Source organism: Condylura cristata, unplaced genomic scaffold (assembly GCF_000260355.1).
Source record: "Condylura cristata isolate star-nosed mole 26May11 unplaced genomic scaffold, ConCri1.0 scaffold00025, whole genome shotgun sequence".
NCBI classification, from domain to species: domain Eukaryota; kingdom Metazoa; phylum Chordata; class Mammalia; order Eulipotyphla; family Talpidae; genus Condylura; species Condylura cristata.
In genome coordinates, this window is record NW_004567126.1 from 2730333 (window position 1) to 2753802 (window position 23470).

Sequence of the window (23470 nt, forward strand, 5' to 3'; positions counted from 1 at the left end):
ACTTCATTTTTGTTGAGTTTCGAGATGTAATTTTTTTATCCAAATTTACTGAATGATGGAGGTGAGGTTTGTGGCTCTGACATACCCTTCAGGTAATGTGGGCAGCGCGTGAATTTCTAGTAGCACACAGCAACATGAACTAGCCATTTGATGGCAGCCTCTCAAAATTTGTGCTTATGTTTTGTTTTGGTGGGGAGAGAAGGGAAGTCATTTGTGTATGAATTCTCAAATCATCTCTCTAGGAGGGCCTAGGTAGGGATGGAAGGAGATGTGAGGAATATAAACTGTACTTCCAGGGATGTTTCAGACGTCTATTCTCAGTGAGGGAAGTAATATGATGTCAGATTTCATAATATTGACTACTAAACTATCCTTTGTGTTTAGCTTTATTTATTATTTTCACAGATAAATGTTGTCTGATATGTTGACATTTTGGAATTTTTTGGCTTTTGCTTTTAATGTCCTGGCATATGTTACCACCTTTCAAAATTGTATTAAAATGTTTCCTTTACAATACTTCTCTTTAAATTGTGTTATCCTTGTGTATGTATGTCTTTATTTCTTTGACTTAATTTTCATAGAATTTTGGAAGGGGCAGAAGAGAAATTAATATATTTACTCTATCATTTTCACCCAAAAATTTGCATGCAAGTGTAAGTGTTCTTTAATGCAGACTTCTAAAAGTGATACAGTTATATGAGAGGTATGAGAGGATACTTTTTTAAAAAGATTTATTTATTTATGCATACGAACTGGGGTACAGACCAGAGGTGCAGGTGCGGTGAGAGGATTCACCAGAGACAGAGTGAGGCACAGAACAGGCCAACTGATGAAATACACTGCTGAGGGGCCCAGTGACAGGTCAGGAGAGGTCTGCCATGCCATGTGGGTCACCTACGGGGCTGGGATCGAACTCATGTTGAAGTGGCTTTAGCTTCTTAGTGCTTAAACCTGTTGCGCCACCAGGGAGGTCCGAGAGGGTACTTTTTAAATTCCTTTTCAAATCAAATTCCAAGTAAGATACTTCTGAGTTATTGACACTTTGTTGTCATTCTTTATGCAAGATGTATTTTCAGGTGTTGTTGCTGATTTGTGATATCTTAGGTAGAATGACTTTAATAAAATTGAGGTATATTTTAGGAATTTGAAGAAAACTGAAGACAGAAAAAGGAAACTAGAGGAACTTCTCAATTCAGTTGGTCAAAAAGTATCAGAACTTAAAGAGAGGTAAGTGTTTGAATTATATTTTAGATATATAAGAGAAAGGACCTGAGCTGATTTTTTAAAGTTTGAAAATCATAATTGCTAGCTTTACTTCTTTTTGTGCTTTATCAGTTTCAAATAGCAGGACTGTAAAATAATATAACAAAAATATTTTTCTTGAAGTGTTTAGCCATTCCTTTACATATTCTCACAGTTTGGAAAATTCAGCTCAAAGACCTGAAACGGATGCATTAATGTGGCAGTGTAGTACTTGCAGTTTCCATTTGATTATTTATCTAACAATTTGACTCACTTTTTTCAGATGATGCTATTCTACACTCTTTCAATGGATGCACAATTACATGTAAAAGTGTGTATACCTTAACTTGTTTGTTTTTGGTGTTGAAGAAATATTCTTTCATGCAAAATTGTATTAAACTTAAGTACCATATTATTAACATGATTCATTTAAAAATGTTTTATGTATCTCCTTGGATTCATGTTCCTGTAGTTGCTGCTTAGTACAGTATAGTAAATATTGGTAGGGGAATTTCTATAAATGTGGGAGCATTTTCCTTTAAAAATTATGAAGGTTGGAAAATTAGAGAAGTTGGGATTAAGTATAGTATATGTTATAGTTTGCTTTCATTTTTTGATACTAAAAGTGAGTTTCTTCCTATGAATATTGAGCTAGGGAATCATTATCTCTATGTTTATGTGTTTAGTTGTAAAAATAAATCAAAAAGAAAACATCAAATCTGTTAACCCATTGCTTTCAATACTGCTGCAAATTTTTAGGGTAGACATACCCTAACTAGAGAAGTAACTAGAGAAGTATAAGGAAAACAATACATTCTTTTCAGTATCATATGCCTAGACTTAGTACTTAATATTCAGCTCATTGTCAAATATTTGTTGCGTAGTTAGCATATGATAGCAGTGTTTTAACTCCGTTTATTATTTACTTGTAAATGTGTCAGGTGTTGTACTAAGCATTTTGCACACTTTTCAGATTTTGGATAATTCGAAATTGCTAAGGTTTATCTGTATAAATTAAGTGATTGGTGAATGGAAAAATTGGAGTAATTAATACAAGAATTTTTGATACTAATTCTTAATTTTAGTAAAACAGATGACAGTTCATTTTAGAGTTAATATCAAGAATGAATGAATTCTGGTTAATATATTATTACATCTCACTATCCTTAATTAAGATTTAGTTAACTGTAGATTGTGAGTGACCCTTATTTTCTTGTGTATTAGTAAATAATAAGGAAATTAGAAATAAGCCCAATCTATTCTAAATTGTAATTTGACAAAATTAAGGAGATACTTTCAAGTTTTAATAAATGTGTACAGAAATATGCAAGTCAATTAAATCCAAATATGTGTCATAAAGCATGTACAAAGTATGGTGCAAATAGCTGACTCCAGATTCTAGAGTAGTGCTGTCAAAGAGAACTTTGAGATAATGGATGTATTTTACTAATATTAACTGCATTAACAGTATGGAACCCACTAGTAATCTGAGGCTACTAAGACTTTGAAATGTGGTTAACGTGAGTGAAGAATTGAAATATCAATTTTATTCCATTCTCACTAACAGTTGAATAGTCATAAGTGAGATTATTGGACAACTCTTAGAATCCTCTTTTTTGAGGAAGGAGGGAGTTGAGTACTTGGCAATGAAATGTACTGTAAAGAGTGTGGACTTTATTTTCAGAAATGATACATGAATTTTAAGTCCTCTACTGATTATTGGTTACATTTTGTGCAGTACCTTCAAGGACAACTATATTTACAAACACCTGAAATGTGTGTTCAGTTTTAAATCATATACAATGTTGTAAGCAAGTTACCTCAATAAAAAATTTTTTTTTCAAATAAAAAAATTAGAATTTAGTGCTAATTTTGAATTATTGTTCTGAGAATTAAATGACACCTTACTTTGTTTCTTTTATCATTTTGATACTTAACACAATCTTGGACACAATCTTTTGTAGGTCCAAACATATTTGTTGATGGGTTAAGTAATGACAAAGTACATAACTATTTAATAATATAATAAAATTGTATAAGTATTTTTCAAGGAAAATAATTTCAAAAAGATTTGTAAACTTGGGTAGAATGGCACATAGAAAGGGTAAATATACAATGGACTAGATTTTTCAGGTGAATTTTAAATACATATATATATATATAGTTTTTTTAAAGATTATAGTTTTTCATAGAAGAACTTGGGTATAGACCAGAGGTTGAGGGGGCAGAGAATAAAAGGATTCACAAGAGATAGTGAGAGTAGAGCAGGCAAATTTACTGAACTACACTGCTAAGGGGAGCAGCAGAGGAAACAGGTGAGGTCTGCTGTACCATATATGGGTAAGCTCCCTGCCCAGGGACCAAATTCAGGCCCCACTGTGATAACTCAGGGCCCCTTCAGTAGATCATCATGGTGATAGTGCTGAGAGACTTAACCCCTAGGCCACCAGGGTGGCCTTATTTTCTATTTTTGACAGGTAGATATTTAAGGTAGTTAAAGTGTGAGGTCAAGATAAGAAAGTGCTGGAAGAGATTTTAGGCAAATGATGAAGGATATGATTAATTATATTGATTAATTAAAAAATATCACAGCAGGAGATAAAGGGTAGGGCCTTTTCTGGGAATATAAATCTCTTAAGATGCTGACATTTTGTTTTAGTGGATTGGAATAATATGAAATAAAATTGGAAAGATAGATTAGATCAATCCTGTAATAGAGCCTTGAATGTCATATTGAGGAATTTTTACATAGTTTGGTAGTATTACAGGGCACCCCAGTGTGAACTGGGCTGCCTGTCTGTGGGGCCTCACCCACGGCTTAAAATTCAGTTGTACTGTAGGCACACACAAGGGTCAATAATGGGTTTATTTACAAAAGGGGAAAGGAAAAGGAAACAACCCAGGGAAAGAGAGTGGGATACAAAGTATCTGGAATATCTTACCAGTTAGGCTGACTTGGAGCTCTGGTAACAAATTAACTGAAAGCCCCAAGTCATGTGGTCCTGAGAGCTTTTGCCCAAGCAAGAGAGACCGCTGGGCCAAATGGCTGACTGTTTACCCCCCGAAGTCCCAGAATACCTGCTTAGCTCTGCCTTTGGGTCCTCACAGTTTTCTCCCTGGTACTGCTGGGAGTTGTAGTTGTAGAAGGGGGAGAGTCCAGAAAGCTGGAGTAGGGGGTGGAGTCCACAAAACTCTGCAGAGTTCCTTTAGGACATCCTTCTCCTTAACAGTAGGGCATTAGGGCCTCTGAGAACTCTACACATTAAATACGTACTTTGGTACATGTGTGACATTGCTTGTTAATGGTGTTTTGTACACAGATATCATCAGTATTGTCAATTAAATTCTCATATAAAGGTTCACTTTTCTCCCTAAGAATAATTAAATCGCTCTTAAACTCTTTGCCTTTAATTAATATTTAATGTTTTTATAGATTCCAGAGCAGGACTTCAGAAGCAGCTAAACTTGAAGCCGAAGTAAGCAAAGCACAGGAAACAATTAAAGCTGCAGAAGTCTTAATTAATCAGCTTGATAGAGAACACAAGAGGTGGAATGCACAGGTTTGTATGAGAGAGAGGCCATAAACAAGCCTCCTTTAAAACACAGGGAATCAAATGTAATGTGTTTGTTAAAAAAGACAGAGAGAAAAATGTCCATTAGCTTTCAGTTCACTAGATTTTAATGCCCATTACATGAATTGAGCTTTGAGCAAAGTATCTTTATATGAATGAATTTTGACAAAGCAATCTATTTCTCTTTTAGTTTTTTGTATTATTGAGAGGAGAGCTGATGATGGAAAGGAGTTAATAGAAAATTTAGTTCTCTATTACAGATTTTTTTTTTTAAACTTAACCTTGACCAGGGCAACAGTCTTGAGACGTCACACTGTTGGTCAATTTTTTCTTGAAATTCTTTGTTATCTCAACTTTATTAAAGTCTTGGCTTTTGTTTGTTTTTCCTTAACAAGTGAGATTTCTTTCCTCACTGATTCTCATAGCTTATGCAGTGTCGCTTGTTTTTTTATTTACTTCCTCAGAACGTTTTTCTGCAATTGCTCCAAGATTTGTCTCTTCCCGCTTAATATCATCTGTATCACGATGACCAGAAATTTATATCTAGATTGTTAAATTCATATTCCCAAGTACACTTCAGATACTTATATTTAACTTTCTCAGGGACTCAAATGCATTATGTCTAACTTTGTTTTATTTTTCTTTTCCCTCAAAACTCGTTTATGTCCTTTCTTTTGTAGAACATTTTTCTTTCAGGCATTCAAACTGGAAACATGTGGTTGTCTTAGACCCTTTCTTGTTAACTTGTCAGAGCCACTTACAAATATGCCTCTTATTTGTCATCCATCCTTAAAGCCAATCCTTTTCTTTTTTAATGGATTTTTCCAAACTTGTTACTCTCCCATCTGACCCTTTGTTTACGTCATTCTTCACTTGTCAGCTGCGTGATCTTTTTTTTTTTTTTCCTAAAACCCAGTCTCATTGCATCACTCACTATCATGTTTGATCACTTCCAGTGGTTCATTATTATACTCATTAAAGCAGAAATGCCTCTGCATCACCTGGGCAGCCTTTCAGTCTTTTTCTAATCAGCCTTTCTTGCTTTCCTTTCATCCCTTCTATATTGCTACTCTGGTCTAAGCTTTTTTACTATTGACTTCCATGGTTTTTCTATGTTTTGTGCCTTTGCTCATTCTGTATCTTTATTTTATAAGTGATGCTGGCTTAGAGTATTGTGATTTAGATAAAAGGTCTACTTTATCACTTATTACAAATTTTCAATGACATAATGTTGCTACACATGCATTGAGACTACATGCATATTTAAATATCACAGCAGAAGCTTGCAATTTTTAAAATTTGATAATTATATTCAAGACAGATTAATACTTACATTAAAATGATTTCTTTTAAATTCAAAACTAATTGCTGAAGCTGTCATTGTTTCCCATGTTAGAACATCTCCAAACCTCTTTGTTTTTTTTCCAGGTTGCAGAGATAACAGAGGAATTAGCTACACTTCCTAAAAGAGCTCAACTAGCTGCTGCATTTATTACCTACCTTTCTGCCGCTCCTGAGGGTCTGAGGAAAACCTGTTTGGAAGAGTGGACGAAGTCAGCTGGTCTTGAAAGTTGGTGCTCAGTTATCCATAAATTTGAAATTTCAGTATAATATCTTTTGATCTCATTTTGATAAGGATTTTTTCTGTAATCTAAGGTCATTATAACTATTTTATATTTCCTGAATTCTACAGCTATTCTGAGAATTGCTTTATTGTTTATTCCTGAAATAACTCCTTCAGACCAAGACTACTGGATTATTTTTGGTATTACATGAATATAATTAAATGTTTTATTTTAATTTTGCAATAATTTCAAATCATCAGATGAAATGTAGGAAGATCACAATTCCTTCTTAATTCTGTGGTTTGAAAAAACTATTATAGTTGTAAAACATTCACTTACTACAAGAAGTATAATTTAACTGAGTTCCATTTTATTCTTTTGTACTTTTATTTTTTAATTATTTTCCCTCAGCTTTTAGTGATAAATGTGGTCACAGGAATTTTGTGTCAGTGTAATTTAAATAGTTTTATTCCTTCCTTTTGTGAAGAACAGCATCATTGGATTAAAATATTTTTAATATCTCTAACTTTGCAGAATTTGATCTGAGGAGATTTCTTTGTACTGAAAGTGAACAGTTAATTTGGAAAAGTGAAGGTCTGCCATCAGATGACCTTTCCATAGAAAATGCTGTTGTTATCTTACAGGTATTTAATCTATTAAAGATTTCTCATGAGAAATGTTTCTTTTGAAACTTGTTACAGGAAATACCTTCTTCAAAAACTTTGACTTTCACACTCACTCTCTTCTTAGTGAAATATTTTGCAAATGAAAATACATTTTTGATTCACTTGATCTATAATTTTCAATGTAATTTTTTATCTTAATATAAAGGTATAAACTAACGTGTCATTGTTTTGATGGCAAAACATTCCAAATTGAAGTTCTGTTGTCTGATGTAATTGTTAGTCTTCCTTTTATTCTCAAAAGTATCTTGGTTAGGGTGACCTTTCTGATGTTGGGTCAGTATGGAGAATATGACAGGCTGGGGAAAGTGAATGAGAGAAGAAGTGAGATGGAATGGTGATTAACTTTCACATTTATATATTTTTCTTAATTTAATTTTATAATATTATAACTCTTGTGAAGGCATATATGGAATATTTATCAATTTTTTACATTTCAACTTTAATTTTAATTTGTTAAACCACTCAGAATTTCCGAGATTTTTTTTCCTTTCTGCTATTCAGTATATGCTGAGGAAATGCAAATCAATTAAGTCATTGTCAAAATTATAGAATTATAAAAGTAAGTTGCATAGAGAATTTTTTTAAATAACCCCCAACTTAATGAGCACTTGATGCACTCATTATGGTGTGTTTAAATTACTATTTAATTAATTTACTTAATACAGGTAAAGAATTTAAACAATTCATTAAATTTTCAAATCAACCATACCTAGTAGGTACCTGCATTATCCTTTTTATAGATAAGGAAGTTGCAGCACTAAAGTTTCACTTGTCCAAAGTCACATAGCTGTAAATTGCAGAGCCAAGATTCAAGCACTGACCTCCAGCTGGTGTATACTATGAAACTGCTGCTCAGATAGTGTGTTTCTGTATATATATAAATTTATTTTGTGTTATTTAGCTAGTCAAGAGATAGACTTCAGTTTTATTTATAAAGCAAAATAAAATGGTATAAGAAGTAAATATGAAATTTGAAACTGTCTTACATGTTTTAAAAATAATCTCCTTAAACAATAATTCTGCCCAAGGAGAGATGAATTAACACAGAGATCTTATATTTTATCCTTTGACCTGTTATGAGCTACTGACATACAGTTGCAACTTCTGGTTAGATCTGTCTTTAAATTAGGCAGCATATATCTTTAACTTAGGCAGTGTTTATTATCTTTTATTGAGGAATCTTTCAGTGGCCAAGTACAAAAAAAAAAAAGGATTTTATGTTTTTAAATAAGTGAAATATTCAAAAGATCAGGACTAGCTTTTGGAATCAAGTGATGTTATCAGGACATCGATTTCTCTCCCTCTGAAGTGATGGCTTCTTTCTCAGATAGGTTCTCTCTACCCTCTATGAAGGAAACCTGGTGACTCTCAGCTCACCATTGTTCTGTATATATCCTCAGACTTTGGGTTTGTCTTCTGCTCCCTTCCAGGATCTGGCACTTATTTTTGTACCTGTAAATAGCCTAAGAATACAAACAAACTTCCTTCTTACCACTAGAAATTTGACCCAGTAATGTAAGCTGCAGGTCTGCAAATCATTCTTACATTATCTCTTTAATTTTACATTCTGTTAGTTCAACAGAAGTATTCAACAAGTCTTGTCAAATATTTTTCCCAAATGGGTCAGGAGTTCCTCCTATTCTCACTACAGCCACTACAATGGCTTCATTTTGACCTTTTTACTTCATTATTCCAGTTGATCCCTTGCCCCTAGTATCACTTCCTTGACTGCTTTTTGAGTAATCTTCCTAAAATTTTAATGTGCTTATGACAGTCCCTTCATTTACATTGTAGGCAATGAAAAGTCACTGAAATACATTAAGTTTCATTATCCTTAAATATGGCATGAAATATGATTATACCTGGCATTTATATGCATCATCTATGTCCATCTATATTAAAACACTTAGTTTTCCAACTACTGACTTTTCATTCTTCTCTCCATCATGCTATTGTCTTTGCCTGATGTCCAATTTCCCTTTCTTGACTTAGTTTGACGTGAATTGCTAGGAGCTTCCTCTATTCTATGCCATCCTCCTGTAGAATCTGTGTATTTCTCGATTATAGAATTTTCTATCCTGCTATTTTTATTGACCATGAAAGAAGGATAAAATAATGTCTTTTATAATTTCTATATCCCTTACTATAGTAGTTCATTCACCATATCACAAATGAATGAATGCATTGATGGATTAGAGCTTAACATTTTTGGATCTTTTGTAAGTTGTTAATGGTAGAATTAAGGTGTGTATAATTATGGAGCACAGACTGAAATATGTATTGAGGTCTTGTCTAAATGAAGATATTTAGAATGTATGCAAAGAATGAAATCATATGAATACAAAATTCTAAGTATGTTTTGCAATTAAGAATATTTCCTATGCTAAATACCATGATTTATTTTAAACATCTTTTTTTTTTTTTCTTTAAATGCATCAGATCATTGGTTTGAAGTCATGGGTAAGATTTTTTTTTTTAATTTTTGATTTTTTTTGTGATTAGACACAACCTAGTGGACTTGTGTAATATTTGTTAATTGAGTGCTAACATAAAATTATATATAAAACCCAGGTGTGGCACCATAGTATAGTAATACTTAAAGGCTATTTACTAGGATTAGCATGTTTTTATGATGGAGCTTCTAGAAATAGATGCTGGTTAAAGGCCATATGGAAATGTAACATTGGAGGTCAGCTGTGCTGAGTAGTCTATTCTGGGGCAAGCAAAAAGGAGGCTATGTTGTCTGGAAAGACTTTTGAAACTTGGAACGGTCATCTCTTTGTTATCCTCATGTGTAGTACTGTTGTCTCCAGGACAGATGATCTTACCACCCCTCCAAACTCCAGGAATGACAGAGATATACTGATGTCCTCCCTAGGTGTGCCCAGTGCCTGTTGCAAGTCTCCATTTCACTTTTGCTTTCCCATGTCATATTATCCCTATAGTAGCTATTTGTATTATTGTTGTCCAATAAATGTGAAAAGTTAAGAAAACTAGGTCAACTATTGTTACTATTTCAATCTGGTTTACGAAGTAACAATGATTAGTAGACAACCTTTTACATTTATCATAAGTATTTGTGTATTTAAATTTGTCATATATAGCTACACACCTAAAATATATATTGACATATGTTCATGTGATAAATGGTAGTTTCACTGGTTTATAACTATTGGTTATAATTACTACTGTTAGCATTAGTTAATATAGGGCATTCTGTAATGAATTTAGTTGCTGCTTCATTAGTTCTTAACTTACAGCCTATGGAATATTCTCTTTCAGGAGATTTCTTTTGTTATTGCTTCAGAAGCATTAGTGTGTTAAGATATAAGCACTTTACTGGTAATTCATTCAGAATACTTTTATGAGCAGCTCATATTTCTCTAGTAAGGCCTATTATGGTTTATTCAAGTAAAGAATGTATGACGTTCGGAGATAATTTAATATTGTTTATTTTACAAGCCTAACAGAGATGGGCATCTTAAGGCTAGAACTCATGTTTACTCTATTATTAATGCAAACTTCTTGTGTTACTGTGTACAAAAGAGGCCTTTACCTACTTTAATTGAGTAAATTTAATTACCTATTGTTAACTCCTGTTCAGTTTAAAATTTACTAATGTGACCTCTGGTATAACTGAAAACTGTACATTTTGTTCCTTATTTTGTTCATATTTGTGCTCTCCAAAGCCAGAGAAGCAGTTACTTACTGAGTGACTGTTTTTAAGCTTTGAAGTAATTATTTGTATTTAATAAAGCTTATAATCTGTTTTTATTTGTACTAGAGTCGAGTATGCCCATTTCTTATAGACCCTTCTTCCCAAGCTACAGAATGGTTGAAAATCCATTTGAAAGATTCACATTTGGAAGTTATTAACCAGCAGGTGTGTATTACTTATAAAATTTAGATACCAACTAGTAGTGGCATGTTATAGAGAAAAGAACTCTCAATCTGTTATAGAAAATATGGATTCAAAGCTGAGTCTTAGACCTGGGAGAAGAAATGTAACTTTCTTAGCTTTAGTTTTCTTATTTGTAAAAATATAATACAAAATATAGTAAAAATATTTGCTTCATATCTTCTGTATGCTAGATATTAATCTACATCCTGGGAGTTTAATATGAGTACTCACAGTACCTTCCCTCATGGAATTAAAACTATGTTATGATAAAGACTCAAGTATAGGATGCCATGGAAAATGAAATGAAGGTTACTAACTTAGAGAAACAGGAAGGCCACAATTGGCACACTTGTAGTTTCTCCTGTGACCTTTAAAATTCCATGTTCATTTAACTACCAGTAAGCATCCTTGTTTTATCTAGTATTTGAATACTGATCTTTTAGGTAATTTCAAAATCTTTTAGGTAATTTCTTACTATCATACTTACCTTTCTGAGGAAATTGGTTTTTGGTCAAGTTTTTTTTCTTTTATGGAAGGCCCAGTATATGATTAATGTACTTGGATATCCTTTAGGACCTTGAAAAATTACCTCTCGCTTTTGCTTTATAAAATGGTGTCATTTGTGTGTGTCCATAATAATTGTAATTTAGATGATATATGAAATACTTTAATGTCACTCTGGTTTATAGTAAGTGATAATAGTAGCTATAATTCCAAATTAAAAACTTTTTTTTTTTTACCATAGTTGGAAGCCTAAGGTGCTACTTAAAGCAATGGTTTTCCTAGACAGAAAACATCACAGTTCTTGCATACTTAGAAAACGTTGTCCATGGTTCTTTTCACAGTGATTCGACCATATTACCAAGAAAAAATTACTAAAATTCATCATTCTTTCTTCTTTCATTCAGTATTTGGTTTTGAATATAAACAAAATAGTTCTTATTATTACCTGGGAAAGTAACTTACTACATTTAGAATTTGAAAATCTGTTTCTATATCATCTTGAAATTATAGTAGGAAGTTGAAAGACCTTTATTGTTATTGTAAAAATCCTTAGTTATGTCTATTTAAATTATTTATGAAATTTATCTGGTTATTTATTCAACCCAAATGATTCATTGCAAAGTACTTATAACTAGAAAAGCAATCATGAATAATTTGAATTACTAGCATGCATATTAAGTTTAAAATATTCATATTATTCCTATTAAGATCCTTATTATCTATAAGGATCTTTGTAAATATTAAGGTAATAAAGGAACTAATATGTATTCTTTCTTACTCTCTTAGGATAGTAACTTTATCACGGCTCTTGAATTGGCAGTACGTTTTGGAAAAACTCTTATTATACAAGAAATGGATGGTGTAGAGCCTGTTCTTTATCCATTATTGAGACGAGACTTGGTGGCTCAAGGTAACTAAGTATTTACAGTTTCGGGGAGTAACTTTTTAAAATATCCAAAGAAGTTAACTTTGTAATTAACTTTGAATTTTTTTTTCTTCATTGAGGTAACACTGGTTTACAATACTGAATAGGACTTAAAGGCATAGATTCTTTCCTCGCAGATGTATGTCTTGCTATTGAACCTAGAAAATAGAAACCATTTTGGATTGGTTATGGTAATGTCATCAGACTCTAAGAACATATAAACAATTTTTTTTAAAGATTTATTTATTTATGCATACAGAACTGGGGTACAGGCCAGAGATGCGGAGGGTGAGAGGATTCACCAGGGACAGAGTGGGGAGCAGAACAGGCAGATCAACAAAGTACACTGCTGAGGGGAGCAGCGGGTGGGTCAGGAGAGGTCTGCCACACCATGTGGATCTCCTCCGGAGCAGGCGGGGATCGAACTCATGCGGAAGTGGCTTAAGCTTCTTAGTGCTGTGCTTTAACCGGCTGCACCACCAGGGAGGGTCATAAACAATTTTTTTTAAGTGACTCTGTTATCCAGGGTCTCCAAACTGCTCCCAGCCTCAGTGATTTACTAGGAAAACTTATAGAATTCATCATATGGTCACAATCATGGCTAATATTTATTACAGAAAGAGAGGATACAAAGGAAAGTTAACAAAGAGAAAAGGCACATTGCATGAAGTCATGAATCAAGAAACCAGGAATGAGTTTCTGAGTGTCCTGTTCTGTTAGAACTGCACAAGATGTACTTAACTCTCCCTAGAAATGAGTTGCATCAACTTGTTTGAATGTGGTGGACATGGAAGATTATTAGACACTGTGTGGATTTTTACTGGGGGTTGATATGTTACCATACTCTGCTTAGCATGTAGCAAAATTCCAGACTTCCAGGGTGAAGCAGGTGTTCAGCATAAACCACATTGTACAAGCACCTTACTTACAGTGACCTGTTATTAATGTGTTCTGGGAATGGTGAGAACCCTCCCAAACACCAAATTTTCAAACTCCAAATTCCCACGTGACTGCCTATGGGCCAACCTTGCAAGTGGGCCATTCTAGTAAATGAACTATGCTGTTATCTCTTCTGCACAGGCTTCTAACCAAACAGTGATGATTAGAAAGTGCTGTTGGTAAACTGTGAGAGAGTATGTTGTACAGAGTGTACACATAGGCATACACATGAGGTACTTACAAATATGTGCACATATACACTATGTGAGTTGTTAGCATCAGGAGGTTTATGTAAAAATTTGTAGTTTTGTAGAAAAAGAGAGAAATAGAAAATAGCATTTTCGTTGATCACTTACTGTGCCACAAACAGTTATGCTTGGCCTGGCAGTGGATGATGTGTTATGAAAAGAACTCTATTAGTGGGAATTTTGCTTTCGCAATACAGAGTTATCTTTCAGAGTTCAGTCTCTATACTCAATCTGTTCTTTACTGGAAATGAACTGGCCATTGAGCTGGCTGTTGCTAGGGTATCTTAAAAAGGAATGAAAATGAACCAGTAAAGCCATCTGAGTTTGATTCCTGCAGTCTAAATTCTGGCCTCCAATCATTCATTCATTATAACTCTCCATGATCTCTGATTGGTTTCACATTTTGACTGTCTGGCATTGTCTGAGAATGGAATGTTGACAGAAATCTTAGAAGTTAGAGCTGATAAAAGTGATATATTCCATGCCATGATCTATTAACATTATTAAATACTATTCCAGATAGTTGTACAAAACTGAGTCAGGTTATTCATTTCTATTAATCTCATTTAGGGAAAAAGACTCTTTATTCCTACCTTATTTTTTCCATCTTTCACATCCCATTCATGAAGTCAGTTATCCTTTTGAATAAATTTCAGATTATCTTTTTCAAGAGTGTTGAGGTTCTCATAAGTTGACATTTTGTCTTCTTGCATTTCCTCTGGGGAAAGTGAATGGTTGTCCTAGCATCATATAAAACAAAGTTTCTAAGTTTATTTACAATCCATTGCCCTCCTGTGAGCAATATGAACTGCCTTTCTACTTACTGAGGTCAGAACAGGCAGATAATAGGAGTAAAATATATTTCTCCTCCAAAATTTATGTCTTTCAAAAATCCCCTCAAATTTTTATTAGTTGAAAAAATAACAGATCGTAACTCCTAAGTCTCATTTTCTTAAAGTCAAATTTCTTTAATAATAAAAGGATTTTGAAGATTAAAATATGTGACATTAAAATAGCAGTAATAATAATAATCTGGGTGCCATGTATCAAGGCAAGATGTCCTGTTCAAATTCCCACATTAATCTGCTTAACCTTGAAAAGATATTTCTAGGATCCTAAAATCAGTTTTGTCTGTTTTTGCTTCTTAAGGTATTTTGTTCCTTTCATCCAGATTATCAACTGTATTTTTGTATAATAATCATATAACTTTTAAATTTTTGTTTTTTGTAATTATGATTCTTTAACATTTTTCTTTTCCAACAAAATTTTATTAATATTTTCAAAACACCAACTTCTAAATTTGATTTCTTCTCTTGCTTTTTAAAAAGAATTTATTTATTATGCATACAAAAGCTGGGGTACAGGCAGAGGTGTAGAGGAAGGGATGAGAAGATTCACTAGAGACAGAATGGGGAGCAGAACAGGCAGATTGAGGAAGTACACTGCAGAGGGGAGCAGCGGGCAAGACAGCAGAGGTCTCTGGCACCATGTGTGTAGCTCCCTGGCGGGGCATCAAACTTGCACTGCAGTGGCTGCTGATAGCTTGTGCCACTGGGGAGGCCCTTCTGTTGGATTTTTGAACTGATATTTCCTTTTCACTGTTTCGTCCTTATTTCTCTCCTTAGGTTTTATTTTTTGGTGAGGAGGGTGTCTTTCTTCTAGATTTTTTTTATGGTGGAAATTCAGAATATTGATATTCACTCTTCTCTTTTTTCCTCCTATAGGTAATCTATAGATTTCTCTCTCACCTCTTTTTCAGCTTCATATCATATGCTTTTATTTATCTTTAATTCATAAATTATTGTAAATAATTTAAATTATTTGATACATTTCCATTATATTTTGCAATATATATTACTTTTTAATGCAATGCATACTTTATCACTTATCCATGACTGCACTTCAGGTCCATATGTCCCCTGCCTGCTTTTGCATTATTGTGTGATCCATCATCACATCCCATATGTTGTTATAATTCAAAATCTTTATTTATAATTATCCTTTTTTCCCCTAAGATTTGTTTTTATTTATTTATGCATACAAGAATCGGGGTATAGCTCAGAGGTGTGGGAGGTTAGAGGAGTCACCAGAAAGAGTGGGAGCAGAACAGGAATATGTACTGAAATACACTGCTGAGCGGAGCAGCAGCAAGATAGGAGAGGTCTGCTGCTTATAGATTAGCTTTCTCTTCAGGAATCAAACTCTTGCTGCAGTGGCTGCCCATAGCTTCAGTGCTGAGACTTAGCTCTTTGTGCCACCAGAGAGGCCCTTTATGTAATTACACCTTCTAATGCTCCTAAATTCTAGCATTTCCATTATATTCTCATGTTCATCTGGATTATTTTATTTGTTTGAATGCTGTCCTTTAGTGAATACCCATTGGAAACAGACTTCCTTTCTTTCTTACATTTTTGCCAGACCTTTTCCCCTGCCCGACAGAATTCTGGCAGTTATTTCCCATTTCCCTTTAATTTTTTTTATTCCAATATTTTCCAGTTTATATCACTTCTGTTGAGAATTCACCTGCTGGTTCCTCATTTTCACTGGATTCTTTGCAATTTTGTTATTTGTGTTATGATGTCCATATAGTAGGTTTCCTTTTCATTTGTTCTTTTTAAGATTTGTTAAACCATTCCAGTTGGTTAGCAGTATTACATTGGACCTATATTTCACTATATGTGAACAAATTTTAACATTATTTGATATTTTTTTTTACCTTTTGTATATTCTCTCTTCTTTTTTTTTTCTTAAAGATATTTATTCATTTTTGCATAAAGAACTGGGGTACAGTTCAGAGGTGCTGGGGGAGGGGAGTGAGAAGATTCACTAGAGAGTAGGGACTGAACAGGCAGATGTACTAAAACACACTGCTGAGGGGAGCAGTGGACAGGACAGGAGAGGTCTTCTGTACCATGTGGGTCACCTTCCTGGCCAGGAATGGAACAGCTGCAGTGGCTGTGATAGCTTCATAGTGCTGCTGTGCTTTAATCCATTGTGCCACCAGGGAGGGCCCCTTGTATATCTTCTTTAATAAGGTGCTTAAGTATTTTCACATTTACTTAATAAACTTTTCAAGTAAAATGTTATATCTATTCTGGTTTCTGAAAAACTTCTCATCATTTATTTAAACAAGATTTTTTGTTAATCAGTTTAAGATCATGTTATGATACAGTTGACTCTGTTTTCTATTATGCTATATAATTAATATCACTATTTATTTTAGAAAGTTGTTCTTTATAAGGCAGCACCTTGTTTTTTCCTTGTGAATTTTTACTTTTGGCAAAACCTTTTTATGGCAGTTTTTGAATGTTAATAATGGGTATATTTGTAGTTACTCATTTGTGGATAATCCTAGGGTTTTACTAGTTTATTTTGTCTTCAAATGTTACATTTTACATACTATTACAATACATAGTTTTTGCTGATCAAATAGAACTATAGAATAATAATTTGTTTTGTCATCTGTGATCAACCATTTTAGAGAAAGTTGCAATACAAAACATATAGTAATAAATGCATACAGAATATAGGTAGATATTTCTTTGATGCTTCAGTCTTCCAAGATTTTAATGACTATCATTTATTTTTTATTTCATAAGTGTTTATTAATAGAGCATTTTGATTAATAGGATCTTGAATGGCCTAAAGGTAGCTGTCTTGTGGTCCCTATTGAAAGTCATTATTACAAATAACTTAGAAGTTCCAGACAATTATATTTTTTACTGTCATTTAATGAAATACAGATTAATGAGGTCAACTAATTGTGTCATTTTAAAACTATAGGACCACGTTTTGTGGTACAGATAGGTGACAAAATTATTGACTACAATGAAGAATTTCGCCTTTTTTTGTCAACAAGAAACCCAAATCCCTTTATTCCACCGGATGCAGCTTCCATCGTTACTGAGGTTAACTTTACCACAACAAGAAGTGGATTACGAGGACAGGTATACAGAAGTTAATTACAAATTAATGTTAAAATTTTTTCATAGCTTTGTAAACTTATTTGGTAGCTTAGTGTAAAACTACTTTGTTAAGCATACTATACAAATTACTTAAAACTTGGAAGAATTAACTGACAAAATTACTTCTCTTAGCTTAAAGAACTCCAAGTTACCAAAAGGGGTTACTTATTGTTAAGTTTTATGATGAACTAAGTAAAGGTGCCTATATAGTGAATTTCAAGTTACATATTTTATGATATAAGAGTGTCATGCCCTATTTTAAAGCTTCAAAATTAAGAATTTAACACATTTTTTACAGCTTTATTAAGATTCAAATCTATGCACTTAAAGTTTATAAGTCATTGGTTTCTTCATAGAATTGGTAGGTTTTATAGTAATTGTATTTTAACAACAACAAATTTTCCCAAACTAGTTTTTCACTATTATTTTCCTGCCAACAATGTGTAAGGTTCTCCACATTCTTGCCAACCGTTTCTTTCTATCTTTTAATTGTAGCCATTCTGGTGGGCTGCAGTGCTATCTCACTGTGACTTTGATGATCAGTATTTTTTTTTAAAGATTTATTTATTTATGCATACAGAGCTAGGGTACAGACCAGAGGTCCAGGAGCTGTGAGAGGATCCACCAGAGTCAGAGTGGGAAGCAGAACAGGCAGACTGACAAAGTATACTGCTCAAGGGAGCAGCGGGCGAGTCAGGAGAGGTCTGCCACACCAGACTCGGTCACATCCCGGCTGGGGATCAAACTTGCACTGGAGCAGCTGTGGCTCACTTGTACTTTAACCCCTTGTACCAGCAGAGAGGGCTGATGATCAGTATTTTAATTGAAATATTTCCTTGTATGAATATTTCCTGTTGAAAAATTCTACCTTCCACAGGCTTTATGTACTTAGTCTAATATGAGAATTAAATATGTGTTGATATGTTGAATAATACAGTAGCTTATAGCTCTGTTGAATAATACAGTAGCTTATAGCTCTACCATGTAATTGGTATTAACTATTATTGATTAGTCTACTTATTTTAACTTTTTATTGTTCAGAAATAATTGTGATTGTGTCTCATATGTTTAACTAGAAAAAGCCAAGTAGATAGCTGTTACATAATATTTGTTCTAGTGTGAGGTCTCTTTGTAGTATATTATTGTTTCATTTGAAATTTTTAACTAGTATAACCTTAACTTTTTTTTTCCCTTAAGCTTTTGGCTTTAACTATTCAGCATGAGAAGCCTGATTTAGAAGAACAAAAAACAAAGCTACTACAACAGGAAGAGGATAAAAAAATACAGTTAGCCAAACTGGAGGAATCTCTTTTAGAGGTAAAATTCAGTTACTCAGAATCCTTTTTGTATGATACATTTTTTACTTTGATGAATGAAGCATTTCTAAAAATGATTTATAATATCTTAAGCATATCTTTGGTAGTAATAGAGGCACCTATCTTAAAATTAAAATTCAAACTAAAAAGTAAGATATATTGGAATACATCATCTTTTGGTATAACTTTTAAAACAAGTAATTTTTATCTCATGTTGTCTTTATACCGCATTATTTTGTTAATGCTTAATTATCTTTTATGTAGTTAGGATTTTAAGAAGTACTCAAAGGTAACTAGAATGGAATTATGATTTCTTCTATCACTTTATTTTTAGTATGTTGATAAAATTAATATATGTACAGTGGCTTGATGATATGGTATCACATAACTATTTACTGTGTCACTGAATATGGAAAGCTATAAAATTTTTAAATTCTTTTAAAGTAACCTAAGTTCTATAAACATCATCTAATAATAGTTCCTATAGAATCCTTAAATTTAGTATTTTTTTTAAAGATTTATTTATTTGTACATACAGAACTGGGGTCCAGGCCAGAGGCTGAGGGGTGGCGAGAGGCTTCACCAGAGACAGTGGGGAGCAGAACAGGCAGATCAACGAAGCACACTGCTGAGGGGAGCAGCGGGCGGGTCAGGAGAGGTCTGCCGCACCATGTGGTCACTTCCGGGGCAGGCGGGAATCGAACTCATGCGGAAATGGCCTTATCTTCTCAGTGCTGTGCTTTAACCCGCTGTGCCACCAGGGAGGGCCCAAATTTAGTATTTTAATGTACTAATAATGTTCATGTTGTTTCTTTAATTTTTCCTGCAGACACTTGCTACATCTCAAGGCAATATCTTGGAAAATAAGGATTTGATTGAATCTCTAAATCAGACAAAAGCAAGCAGTGCACTTATTCAAGAATCACTTAAAGAATCTTACAAACTTCAAATTTTTCTTGATCAAGTAATTTTTCCTTCTTTGTAATACTGTATTATGTTTTCTTAACTTTTATGTTAAAACAATTAAACTTAGAAACTAATTCAGGGGATCATGATTTAAAAAAAAACCAAAACAACTATTCAAAAACACCAACAAACCGTAGATTTAATATTTTTTAGTATAGATGGGGTGATAAGATGTTGGGGTATGAAGGATGCCCATGTGTATAACCTCCTAGGTTCTGGCAGAAGTCGTTTTGTATTTAAAAATTGAAACAGCATATTGAAAATGATTGTGAGATGGCATCTTTGCCTTTCTTAGAATCTTTTCTAAGTTAAGGCAAGTTAAATATACTAGTTAAAAAGTATAAACTATCTTCTCCACTTATGGGGATTATACTTGAGAGAAAATATCAAACTTGTACAAAAATGAACAATGATGTAAAATATATAAATAAGTTAAAATAAATAAAAGCATTTTCTTACTTATCCTGAAGTCTAGAAACGTGATGATCTGAACACTAAATTCTTAAAATCCTTTTCAGTTCATTATTTTGATATTTTCTTCAGTAAAATTCCAATCTTACATCGGTACACTGTTGTTTTTTTGTTTGTTTGTTTGTTTCACCTACCTTTCAGTGACTGAGATTTGTTGAAGAAAATCAGATAGTTAGCAGGTTAACACTACTATAATTCTTAGTTCCATCCTGACTCAGCCCCTTGTTTACTTCCTTTAATTCTTCCTCATCTGCCTTAATGATTTTTTCTTGTCTTTTTCATTCATTGCTCAAATTCTGCAATGTATTACATAGTATTACTTTATTCAATTTGAAAAGAACACTGTTGAAGTCATACCAAGAACAAATTTACAGCCTATTCCAATCCAACTCCCACCATCTCTACTAGGACTAAACTTGACTGACATAACAACCATCATTCTCTACCAAAAGGATTTTGAATTTATTGTACCTTTTCTAACATGTATCACTGAGCCACACACTCAATTTTACTAGTATTCATATTTATAATCCTGGTGCTTTGACCAGAATGACCTTGTCATAGTTTCAGTCAGAGCTAAAAAACCAAACAACCCCTCAAACTCCAGAAATTTAGTTATTTAGCGCTGTGATCTCATTTTATCATCCTTTGCCATCAGCCAGAATGAAAGTCCTGTAGTTATCACTTCTCTCTGTTTAAGCTGAACAGTACTGGATGCTTTATTGTTTATTGTGGATGTGGATGTCTGTCTGCTACATTTCTATTTCTAGTTCTGTGGGTGTTCTGGGTGCAGCATCCCACACCCTAGATCCCTAGTTCTAACTTTTTTCTATTTCTACATGATTTAACCGTCTTGTCTATTGGAATGTAAAGTGGCACCATTTATTCTGTAATCAAAATGTATACCTTTGCATTTGACTCTTTTCCCAGCTGCAAGTGCTCTTGGTTCTCATTAGGACCAACACATGAATTGCTTCTAGCAATATGAGGTTACAAAAACATTTAAAATAAACTGCCCTCAATTTCATAAAAATTAGAAAAACTACAGTTATTCCTTTTCATTATAAAATTATATAATTCATATTCTTCATTTTGTTTATGTATTTAGAATAGTGAGACCATGGTTAGGCATGTGTGTAGTAGTCTGCAGGTGGCAGGAAAGTACTAGAACTAAGATGTTTTTCTTCTTCCACCCTCCCCACTCCTTCTCTTACCCTGCCCCATAATCCACAGGAACGGGATGCCTATCTCCCTCTGGCTGAGAGTGCCAGCAAGATGTACTTCATTATCTCTGACTTGTCCAAAATTAATAACATGTACCGTTTTAGTCTGGCTGCATTTCTCCGACTTTTCCAGCGAGCTCTGCAAAACAAACAGGTAGGCTTTTGTTTATACCTGGATAAGACTGAATAATAGAGATGATTTTATCAGGAACTTAATTTATATTAACTTCCTGGAAAAAAAAATTGCTAAGAATTGTTTCCAAACACCACATGTAACACTTTAAAACTATATTTAAAAGGAACCATGTCCTTAACTGTATTTTATTTCTTAGCAGACTCTCAGTGTGACAATTTTCTTAATGGAAGTAATTTATGTTCTGTATATAAATTGATAAGTAATTGATAAGCATTTTTTCTTTAAGATTTATTTATGCATACAAGAACCTAGGTACACCCCAGAGGTTGTGGGGTGGGTGGTGGATATGAGAGCATTCATCAGAGACAGAGCTGGGAGCAGAACAGGCAAGATTGACTGAAAAACGCTAATGAAGGGAGTAGCCTGTGGATCAGGAGAGGTCTGCCATGCCATGTGGGTCACCTCCCTGGCCAGGAATCAAACTCATGCTGTAGTAGCTGAGGATTGCTTCCTACTGCTATATTTTAAGTCATTATACCACCAGGGAGGGCCCCAGAAGAGAATTTAAAAACAAACCCAGATAATTCAGAAAACTACAAAGATAAGAAGGGCCCTCCCTAGTGGCACAACAACTTAAAGTGCAGCTCCACGAAGCTAGCCGCAGCCGCTTCAGCAAGAGTTCAGTCCCTGGCCAGGGAGGTGACCACATGGCGCGGCAGACCTTTCCTGACCCGCCCACTGCTCCCCTCAGGAGTGTACTTCATCTGTCTGCCTCCTGTTCTGCTCCCCACTCTGTCTCTGGTGAATCTTCTCACCAGCCCTGCACCTCTGTCCTGTACCCCAGTTCTGTATGTACAAAAAATAACTCTTAAAAAAAGGAAAGAAGTAATCAACATCATCCCATTGCCAGATGGAAAATAACATTTAAAATTTAATTATATATTTTTTGTTTGAGGCTATAATATATGCCAGTATTGTTCTGGATAGTGGGGATAGGGCAGTATGCATTGCTTTATCACATTTATATTCCAGTGGCAGCTAGTGTATATTAAAGGAGATAAATTATTTTAATTAAAAGGAATTATGCTATGCTTTAAAAAAAAAGTATGTGTGAACAACTTTAATGTTAATAAGTGTATATCTGTGCAATAATTTTGAGAGATTTTGAAACTGCCCCATACTTTAACACCTCTCTCTGGACATTGTTCTAGCTAACTTTGTTGAATATTATATTCCTCCCAAAGTTGGCAGATTAAAACTGTTTTTCTTGTGCTCATGAATTCCATTTTCTGGTGGTCATGAATTCCAATTTCAGCAGTGCCAGGAAGGGCAGGACAGGGCAAGGCAGGGCAGGATGGCTTATCTCTGCTTCATACTGTCTGGGACCACATCTGGGCGGACTTGTGGGTGGAATGGATTTGGAGTAAGACTATATTTGTATACCTGGTGCCTGGATGGACTGCTCAATTATGTCTGCTGTCAGGAGTCTGCATGAGACTGACTTATTTGCCATGGAGTACTTAGCTTCTTATATTGCATCTTGTGGCACCAACTATGCATATTTCAGTGACAAGACAGAAGCTAAATCATCATTTATAGTTCAGCCTTGAGCCACTATTATCTCTGTTCTGTTCTATTGGTTGAAGCAGTCACAAGTCTTTCCAGATTCAAGGGAATAGTGAAATGAATAATGACCTCTTTGGGTTAGAACATGTTACTGTCAAGCCTGGAACCAGCCATTGAGTGCTGTATCATAATATTATGTATCAGTTTCACCAGTTATTCTGAATGTATTTTTTTCTAAATGTTAA

General features: G+C 33.9%; 1 protein-coding gene across 3 annotated transcripts in view; it reads left to right on the top strand.

Moving 5' to 3' along the window:
• The window catches only part of DYNC2H1 (dynein, cytoplasmic 2, heavy chain 1), a 250498-nt gene that overhangs the window by 118081 nt on the left and 108947 nt on the right, over nucleotides 1–23470 (top strand). For 2 of the 3 annotated variants that reach the window (XM_004689057.2, XM_012729844.1), the window contains exons 60-69: nucleotides 1141–1227; nucleotides 4676–4802; nucleotides 6243–6384; nucleotides 6914–7023; nucleotides 10850–10948; nucleotides 12257–12380; nucleotides 17366–17529; nucleotides 18745–18864; nucleotides 19693–19827; nucleotides 21534–21677. In XM_004689057.2, the coding sequence (XP_004689114.1) occupies nucleotides 1141–1227; nucleotides 4676–4802; nucleotides 6243–6384; nucleotides 6914–7023; nucleotides 10850–10948; nucleotides 12257–12380; nucleotides 17366–17529; nucleotides 18745–18864; nucleotides 19693–19827; nucleotides 21534–21677 (1252 nt within the window). Of the gene's footprint in view, nucleotides 1–1140; nucleotides 1228–4675; nucleotides 4803–6242; nucleotides 6385–6913; nucleotides 7024–9504; nucleotides 9526–10849; nucleotides 10949–12256; nucleotides 12381–17365; nucleotides 17530–18744; nucleotides 18865–19692; nucleotides 19828–21533; nucleotides 21678–23470 lie in introns of all 3 variants that reach the window. The other variant, XM_004689056.2, reaches the window with a different exon arrangement.